This window comes from Eumetopias jubatus, unplaced genomic scaffold (assembly GCF_037043125.1).
Source record: "Eumetopias jubatus isolate StellerSeaLion01/CBP00866 unplaced genomic scaffold, mEumJub1_p1.0 scaffold_10, whole genome shotgun sequence".
Taxonomy (NCBI): domain Eukaryota; kingdom Metazoa; phylum Chordata; class Mammalia; order Carnivora; family Otariidae; genus Eumetopias; species Eumetopias jubatus.
In genome coordinates, this window is record NW_028274816.1 from 101939837 (window position 1) to 101949457 (window position 9621).

Consider the following 9621-nt stretch of genomic DNA (forward strand, 5'->3'; position numbering starts at 1 on the left):
GGCCAGTGGTGGGGACCCTGTCAGCCCAGATCTTGTCGCTCTTCTTTGGCTCCAGGTACATAATGGGTTTTATCAGTAAGGAACGGGAGCGGGCCATCTTGAGCACCAAGCCCCCAGGCACCTTTCTGCTACGATTCAGTGAGAGCAGCAAAGAAGGAGGTGTCACCTTCACTTGGGTGGAGAAGGACATCAGCGGTAAGTTGGACTCTCACCCACCCCACCTGGTGGCAGTTGCTGCTGCCGCCACAGCTGCACTAGTTTCGAGCGCCCGCTGCCCCCTGGTGGGCAAAGGTGGCTTTGCACTCCCCTGCCTCCGACTTGTAGTAACACTTTTCAGTGACTTCCTTTTTTTTTTTTTTTTTAAAGATTTTATTTATTTGACAGAGAGAGATACAGCGCGAGAGGGAACACAAGCAGGGGGAGTGGGAGAGGGAGAAGCAGGCCTCCCGCCGAGCAGGGAGCCCAACGTGGGGCTCGATCCCAGGACTCTGGGATCATGACCCGAGCCGAAGGCAGACGCCTAACGACTGAGCCACCCAGGCGTCCCTCAGTGACTTCTTTTCTCCAGATTCTTTCAGCTGTTTGCCAGTTTTGTTTTTGCTTGCTTCTGGGGCTAATATTTGCCTAGAAATTTGCACTTTAAATCTCATTCTTCATCTCCTTTCTTACCTTCCTTGTTAATATATCTTATGCGTGTAGTCGTTCAGGTATATTGCCTATGACCCAACTGGGTAGTCTCTCCAGAAACCAGCTGAACATTTCCACAGTGCCAGCTGACTGGACAGACTATTCAGGGGCTATTCAGGGCTCAGGAGCTAGGTTGGCATAAGTCTTTCCCTTTCAAGGAAAAATAAATTGGGTCATCTTCTCCGAGATTACCTGGTGCACTTATCTTACCTTACAATGTCCCATGACAGGTAAGACCCAGATCCAGTCAGTGGAACCATATACCAAGCAGCAGCTGAACAACATGTCGTTTGCTGAAATCATCATGGGCTATAAGATCATGGATGCTACCAACATCCTGGTGTCTCCGCTGGTCTATCTCTACCCTGACATTCCTAAGGAGGAGGCATTTGGAAAGTACTGTCGACCAGAGAGCCAGGAGCATCCTGAAGCTGACCCAGGTAGTTGTTGATTTTCCGTGTCGGGCATTGAATTCTGGGAAAAAGGGGGAAATTGCAGGATCCCTGGGGGACAGACAGGTAAATGCCCGAAGGGCCTGATCTTTTATTCCTCTTTATGGGAAAGAACTTTGTAGTGAGTGCTTTTGGGGTGGCTGCTGGAGTTGGAGAGAGGAGAGGAATCAGTCACTTGTCTCTGCCCCACAGGGAACTTGCCAGGCTAAAGGGAGAAATAGCACGCACACACTCACGCCCAGACATCTAAAATGCTGCCGATAGAGAGTGAGGGTAGGATTCTTTAGTAACAGGATGTCCAGCCAGCACAGCGCTTCTTACACAGTAGCTGCTGGAAGGTTTGCAACTCAGACTCGAGTCTAGTGTGTTTCCTTTTCCCCATCACTGAACAATGTGGGCAGTGTTGTGTGGGATGGAGAAAGGCTTTCTGGAGGAAATGAGTGTTAGCAGCACAGGAACGCGGTTTATGAGCAGAGGCGGGGGGAGGGGGGAGTGGTGACTGAGGGGGAGCCTGTAACCTGTGGGAGGGCTCGGGGTGGGATTTAGCACGCGCAGCTATTGAATGAAGCAGTTGTGCCATGTGCAAGAGCACAGGTGTTTCTGTAAGCCTGTAGACATTGTTTCATAGTAAGCTTCTAACCTCTAGTGTTGTCAGCAGCCTGGAGGGGTGGCCCCGCTGGTCTGTCTCATCCCCATTTGCTGCTTTGGCTCTCTGGGTTCTTTGTCCGGATCCTGATGGGGAGCCTATGATTTACCATTCTTTGTTGTTATTTAACTTCCCTTAATTGGAGAGCCAGCAGGGGGCTCCAATTTTAAAGTGACCCTTTGAGGGTAGCTTCCCTACTCCAGTTGCTTTTGGAAAAACTGTTTTTGTGCACAGACCTCACGCAAGCACACACCTACCTTTTCGTAGGAATCCCCTCTGAGGAATTTCTTGGGATGGGGTAAGACTGGGACTTGAAAGGAGTTTGAGTTACTTGTTAATTGACTTCCCTCTTTCCTTTGTTCTGGTGTTGGGTTTTGTTCCTACTATAGAAGAACTAACTCTCACTTCCTGTCTGCTACTTATCTGGCTTTCCAGCTGTGCTTCAGTTGGGAGATGTGTTTATCAGTCCCAACACGCTACTCTTTGTTCCTTCTGCAGAGGACATTTAGGTCCAAGTGCTGGTCCTTTGGCTCATTTTGCTTTCATGATCCAGGTTCGCAATCTGAAGCCAAGTCCTCCATTATCATCAGCCATCCTGTGTGACCGGCAGGCAAGGTCCTTTCCTGCCTGGAGTCACCAGTGTTTTCTCGGGTCAAGAGCCCAGGCAGGAGAAAGGAACTAATTACTTGAGTGCTTTGCCGGCCTCCTGGGGAGGCGAGTGTAAGCAGTGGGCACTGAGGGGCTTGGCATGTTGGGAGCATGATGATGGGGTGGGCTGAGTGCTGGGGGCGTCCCTGCATTCAAGTGGGCATCCTCCAGGAGATGGATCTGTGCCCATTCTTCTTGTTTTCCATCATGAAAGTATTTTTGCCCCCAGGGATAGATCGATGTCTTCCCAGGACTCTTCCTTCTTCCTTGCTTTTCCACCAGACCCCACACAGGATTTCTCGATGGCTTGAGGTAGGAGAGGCATCTCTTAGAAATGACACCCCCCTTACCTTACAAATTGGATGAAATATGTTGACAACCTTGTACAAATTGGATGAAGTATGTTGACAACCTTGTACAAAGCTCCACTCTCAGTCTTGGTTCTCCTTTGTTTCTGCTCTTGCTGAATCTCAGGCTAAATCTAGTTTTCTCAGCTACCTGATCACTGGGGAACTAAATCCTTCTCTGTCCGGGATGTCAGCTCCCCTCAACTCTGCACCACAGTGGATTTATAAGACACCAGAACCCTGCCTGGGTAGCATCTTTGGATTCTGCTCCACATGAATCTATTTCTTGGTCCCAAATAACCTTGGATGGCAATCTAAGGACCCCCTGACAATGCCTTTTCTCAGATTGTCAGCCTACTTTCTGATTCCTTGGTCTCTCTATAAATCTCAAGCTTTATAACTGTGCTTCTCTCGCCCCACCCCACCCTGCCTCACACCTCCTAAGTGATTTGTTCACCAGAATCCCCCAGATTTCATGCCAGTGTCTTCAAGACTCCTTGACCTCTTGGTGTGAACATTTAGCAGCTAAAATTCATTTATATTCCAGTCCTCACATCTCTAACTATGGAACAAGAATTATAAATGACCCAGAGGAGCACTTCGCTCTTCCCCCTCCCTCTTAGTGTAGAAAGTGCTTTGCTCCGGGTGTCTTAGCTGTGGAAGACATGACAGGCCCCAGGCCTCCTGTCTTCAGTCCAGAGTCAATGGTACTGCCACACCAGGCAGCCTCCATTGAGGCTGCTTTTTGTGTGATGTTGCTCTCCAAGTGGGGAGTTACTAATACGGCTCACCTAAAAAGTAGTAGAGGCAGATGAATGCCCATAGGAATGAAAAGTATGACTCTGGGCCTCGCAACAGCATGAGCAATTTCCACATTCTCTTAGAGACTTGGTGACTTTGGCATCTGAGCAGGACTGTGTGTGTCCGAGGCCAGACTGCGTCGGCTCTGTTCCTGCATGTGGAGAAGTTGTAGTGAAGGGATTCGGCCAGGCCAGAATACAATCCTCAGACCCCATGCAGGCAGCTCAATGTTCACATCATCTAGGGAAGGAACGAACAAGGCTGGCATTGGTCTAGGCTCAGGTGGGACCAGGGTGTGCTTAAAAATCTCTGCAGGTCAGGAAAGCCTTATGAAAAGGGTTGAAACACCAAGCTGCAAGCTCCTCGCACACCCAACTGGACACAGTGGTGGGAGGGCAGCCCTGAGGGGAGATGGGGCTTCAAAAGGGCCTCCGCTGCAGGATGGAGTGGGGTGCACGTCAGTGCCAATGAGGCAGCCGGCTTCCTCCTGCCCTCGGCCCACAGTGGGGTCACAATTAGTAAGCCCCAGTTTTCTTCTTCCCAGGTGCTGCCCCATACCTGAAGACCAAGTTTATCTGTGTGACACCGTAAGTGGCTTCCCTTCTCAATTTGGCCTTCATTTCTGGTGTCCTCAGTTCTCCTGGGTGTAGGACACTGGGTGAGAGCTATCCTGTGAAGGGCCGGAGCGCCCTGGGCTCTGTGTAGTACTCAGAGTGACCTTGTGTGTTTAAAAAGCTTGAGCTTTTATTTTTCTGTTGGAGACCAGAGTTTGATGGCTTGTGTGTGTGTGTTTTGTTCTTTTTTTTTTTTTTCTCCATTGTGTCTTGTCAACCCGGCCCTTTCCCCTCCGGCTGCTCCCCATTTCCTACAGAACGACGTGCAGCAATACCATTGACCTGCCGATGTCCCCCCGCACTTTAGATTCATTGATGCAGTTTGGAAATAATGGTGAAGGTGCTGAGCCCTCAGCAGGAGGGCAGTTCGGTGAGTGTTTGGTGACAGACCCTGTCCTTAGGAGGGATCAGCCCCCCTCATGTGCCATGCACCGAGCCAAGAGCTGCCCCCCGCCCCCGTCGCGCGATGGGTCGAAAGTTCTAAAGCAGTGCTCTCCCTTAGAAACCAAATGTGCACCATGCCTGTAAGTGCGAATTTTCTAGTAGCCACGTGAAAAACAGCAATAAGAAACAAGTGAGGTTAACGTTAATAGTATCTCTTCTGTAACCCAATAAATCGCCAATACTAGCATTTTAACATGTAAAAGAAAGTTAATGAGGTTTTTTTATTGTTGTTGTTGTTTTTTTGTACTAAGTCTCTGAAACCTGCTGGGTGTTGTATGGCTACAGCCCATCTTGAGTGGGACTAGCCACATTTTGATGCTCAGTAGCCACCTGTGGCTCTGAGCTGCCCCATTCTGCAGGACAGCCTTCAATCTTCTTTCCACATGGACAGTTGGGAACGAGTTAAGGGAGGAAGGGGACTGAGCCCTTCCAGAAGACCAGACCCTCTGGGGAGGAAAGTAAATCTGGAGTGTCCAACCCTGTCTTGGCCATACGGGGCAAGGACACTGGATGGCAATGGTGGCTGAGCCTCTGTCCCCTGAAGGGCTGTGGGAGCGTGCCCTGCTGGCTCTCGGGCTCAGGCAATTGAATGAGCTCTCCCGCTCTGTCCCCCCAGAGTCCCTCACATTCGACATGGAGTTGACCTCGGAGTGCGCTACCTCCCCGATGTGAGGAGCGGCGGGCTGAAGCTGCAGAGAGCGAGGACGGAGGCACCTACCTGTGTTCTACCACCCCTTACACAGCCAACCCCCAGATCGTCTGAGACTCCTCTCACTTTGTGCTTCCAGATTTTTTTTTAATCTCCTACTTCTGCTATCTTTGAGTAATCTGGGCACTTTTAAAAATAGAGAAATGAGTGAATGTGGGTGATACGCTTTTACCTAAATGCAAATAAGAATGTGTTCTCTGAGACTGTGACCGGGGGATGTGGAAGGGGTGGCAAGAGGGAGAAAAAGGAAATATTCTGGTCTCTTCTGGCTCCCCGGCCTTCCTTTCTCAGCAGCTCGTGTTGTCCTTAGACAAGTGCCTCCTGGTGCCCGCACATCCCTCTGCCTGTCTCTGTAAACTCACACCACAGGCTGCCTCTAGCTACATTCCTCCTGGCATTGCACTTTTAACCCTGCTAACAACCAAATAGAAGATAGGACTTTCACCACCCCTAAGTTTCTTTTTAAATTTAAAAAAAAAAATTAAAGGGCAAAAAACACTGTATTGGCATAACCTTTTCTGTATTTAAGACAACTCAGTCAGTAGCCTTCTTGGTGCTTTAGGCATTCAGCTTTCTTCAGGCTGATAATTTATAGAAATCCTGAAATGGGCTTCAGATCCAACCCTTAAAAGACATCTGAAGCTGTGGCTTGGCCTTTGGTTATGAAATAGGAAGGTTGAAGGACAACCTAAACATCCTAGACATTTTTTAATAAACAAAGTTTTTATTTTCCCCTTTAATGTGTTGGCCTATTAGTAGGTAAGGCTGGGCAGAGGAGGGTTTACCCCCTGACTTCCTCCCCGCCCCCCGTCTCCCTGGACTCCTGTTCCAGAGCCTGGGTTGTTCCTGTGGGTGCCTTATAAGGGATGGGGTGATCTTTCCTCCCTGTCCACCTGAGCCCCCTTGCGTAGGGCTCCTTTCAGTGTCTAAAGGTCCCTTGTCCTGTTTGTTTTGAGAATACTGGAATAAGAAGGCGAGAGTTACAGGTGGAACACAACAGACTGTTGGGGCCCCAGCCAAGGGTCTAGTTGAGCTCAGGGAATACAGTTCTTATCCCAGTTTCTTGGTGATTCCGTGGCACCTCTAATCACTTCTTCACTTGGTTAAGCCAGGGGCAAAGGCTTACTGATAAACTCGAGGTCTGTCCCTTGTGTGAGGGAGTGTACACCCTGGCCTCTCCCCCCCCCCCCCCGCCCCGTGCTGGTGACTGTCTCCTCCCCATGGGGGCCTCACAGATGAGGCAGAACAACTCCCATTTACTGCGCGTCTCAGAACACTTTGTGGTCTCCAGTATTTGGGCCTCCTCTGACCCAGAGGCCTGACTAGGTTGGGTGGTCCAGGACCACCTTATCTCAGTTGGCCAGAGTTTCTATAGTGTGCTGTTTGTTTTACCCATACTCACCAGGTTCAGAATTAAGGGGATGAGGACCTTCTCTCCAAGACAAACAGGGGTTGCACTTGGCCATCCCTGTCCTTCGGCCTAGAAATGGTAGGTAGTACAGAGCTCTCCCTTCTCCAGCAACACTCTTCACTTCATAAGCTTAACTCAGAAACTGAGAGAAGATTTAGATCAGAGGGACCTGGGGCAAGGATCCAGGCTTCTATGGCGCAGATATTGTAAAGTTGGCGGCTTTGAGGTAGCGTGTGTGTCTGGTTTTAATTCTGATTGTAGCAAAAGTTCTGAGAGGAGCTGAGACTTGTTCTAGCCCCTCCCTTCAAGAATTGAGCCCTCCGGGACCTGCCCGCTTTCTCTCCACTGTCTCCCCCTGCCCGTCTCCAGCCCAGCTGAGGGGTTCCCATAGATGGCTCAACCTACCTGCACAGTGGTTTGTATGCTGCTGTCCTGGTCACCGCATCAAATTCCAATGTATACTTCATAGTGTAAAAATTTATATTATTGTGGGTTTTTGGTTTTTGGTTTTGTTTTTGTATATTGCTGTATCTACTTTAACTTCCAGAAATAAAAGTTATATAGGAACCGTCTGAGGGCGTGGCAGCTCTGTCTCTGGCTGCTGGAGGTCCCCCTTCCACTCCCCCGCTTCAGTTCTGAGGGGGCCTTACCCACAGGCCGAGCCTGGACCCTGACAGGAGGCGGGTGCCCCTGCTCCCAGGCTGGTCCCCGCAGCCCATTTCTGGGGCCCCGAGCACCCCCCAACTATGTTAGCCAGCGGCCTCCAGGGAAGGGGTAACCGGAGGAGCCAGAGGTATCCGTGGAGGGCCCCTTTCTCCCTCTTCCTTCCCCCCTCCTCGGGCCTTTGCAAGCCCCACCAACCTGTCTGGGGTCAGATAAGCGCTACCTAAGGGGGCTTGGGGTGAAGATACTCCCACCCCACCCCAAGGCCTCCCCTCCCACAGTTGCTCCATTATCACTTTCTCTTCAGTTCACTCAGCGGGGATGAACGGAAACACCTCACTGGCTGCCCGACGGGTGGTGATAATTCACAGACATCAACGCGCCCACTCGGCTGGCTCCCCCCCCCCCCGTGCCAAGCGCCATGGAGACCGCGCCGCGGGCTGAGATACCAGCCACCAGCCCTGCCGAGATGGAAGGGGAGATTAGCGGCTGCTCTCCCCGCCAGCCCACCCCCGCCAGCCCCACACAGGGCCCCTGCGCCTCCTTGGGGCAGGCTGCAAACCCCTCTTCCCTTGCTTTGAGCTCTGAAGGAACCTCATGGGTAGGTCCTGGCTCCCCAAGCCTTTCCCCGCCACCCCCCCACCAGGGCCCCAGTGACAGCCCCTGGACTGGCAGCAGGTCGGCGCCAGGGGGTCCAAATGGGGAGACCATCCTCCTCGCCCAGCTTCCCTACGGGTCACTGGGCCGGCTGGCCCTTTGAATGGGCTGGTGGCAGTGGGATGGTGCCACCTGCTGGTGTCCAGGAAGAGGCGGGCGAGGAGGGACTGTCGCTGAGGCTCCCTGCTGCCCTGGCACTGCCCCCCACCCCCCCCACATCAAAGGCTTCAAGATTGCTTATAGCAGCAGCTGATTAGGAGAAGCCCAGACCGCCCCCCCCCCCGCCCCGTTCTTCCCGCTCCTGGCCCCCGCCCCCTTCCCCCAAGGCCTCCAGCCCTAGTCGGTTTGTCTTCTGAGAAGTGGAGACAGCGTTCCAGGGCTGGTGGGCGCCCTTAACACACGGAAGAGGGTGCAGAGTGGTAGCTTTGGAAGCATTACAGCACCAGCCACACGGGAGGGAAGCAACAAAACCATCCCAGCGGCCAGGGATCCCCACTACCCAGGGCTGCCCACCCGGGAGCCGTGCCAGCAAATTTATGAAAAAAATACTTTATTTGAAAACACTGTTTACACAAATGTGTGGCCTATGTACAAAGGACACAAGGATCCCTCTTCTGGTCCCCACCTTCCCTCAGGGATGTTTAAACCTGGGACTCCCGACCCTCTGCCACCAGCTGCCCCCGGCTGCACGTCACAGAGCCTCCGAGGGAGGAGCTCATGAGGTCGGGAGCAAGGCCTTCTCAGACCTCGGCGTCATGCAACTGTGATGAGGCCTAGTCCAGGTCCACCTGCCAGCAGGGGGGAACGAACTGAGCTTTTACCCCTCACTCGGGATTCCACAGGCATGCAGCAAGCGGCTTCTCTGCGGCCGTCTCTCAGTGCAGTTTTCCAGGAGGAGAGGGGGATCAGCCCTGCAAGTCCCCGGCCCTCTGTTCACCCACCACATCCTAGCCCAGTTCCTGCCCGTCTCCCACCTTTCCTGGGAGCAGGGTTGCAGAGCGTCAGGGAAAGAAGGCTGGGGCCCGATGGAGGGGAGGCGATCACACTTGGAAAATGATAGCAGGACCGGGCAACATGAAGCCCAGGTGCCCTGGCTGGAGGCCAGGAGGCCGGGAGGCCAAGCAACTACGTACTCAGAGCAGCTCTGACAGACCCGACCCCAAAGACCCGTTCCTGCTGCGTTAGGGCCACGGTGTAGATAAGCCCTCGGGTCACAAACAGTCTCGAGTCCATAGTCATTAAAGTATAAACATGACTCAAAACTGAATCCCAGCCTCCCTCCCGAGGGAAAGAATCAATAGACCAACACACGTGCATGGCAACAGATGCACATGCATAAACACATACGCATACACTTGGGAGCTAAAGCTTCTCACTCAGGAGTACAACTTAAGCTGGGAGAGAGACGTGACCCGTCTCCAAGCCCCTTCTTGAATAATTTCCTTCAAACAGCGGTGAGGCCGGAAAGGCCCAGGCAGGAACAGCACCTGTGACAGCAGCCGGCAGAAGCGGAGCCCCTCCCGCGACAGACACAGGCCTGGC

The 9621-nt window shown here is 52.5% G+C and overlaps 1 protein-coding gene across 4 annotated transcripts in view; it reads left to right on the forward strand.

Moving 5' to 3' along the window:
* The window catches only part of STAT3 (signal transducer and activator of transcription 3), a 69916-nt gene extending 62585 nt beyond the window's left edge, over positions 1–7331 (forward strand). Inside the window, exons 20-24 of one of the 4 annotated variants that reach the window (XM_028093951.2) lie at positions 56–195; positions 918–1127; positions 4126–4168; positions 4453–4565; positions 5256–7331. In XM_028093951.2, the coding sequence (XP_027949752.1) occupies positions 56–195; positions 918–1127; positions 4126–4168; positions 4453–4565; positions 5256–5311 (562 nt within the window). In that variant the 3' untranslated portion in view covers positions 5312–7331. Of the gene's footprint in view, positions 1–55; positions 196–917; positions 1131–4125; positions 4169–4452; positions 4566–5255 lie in introns of all 4 variants that reach the window. The other 3 variants (XM_028093954.2, XM_028093950.2, XM_028093952.2) reach the window with 3 other exon arrangements.
* The last annotated feature ends 2290 nt before the right edge of the window (positions 7332–9621 follow it).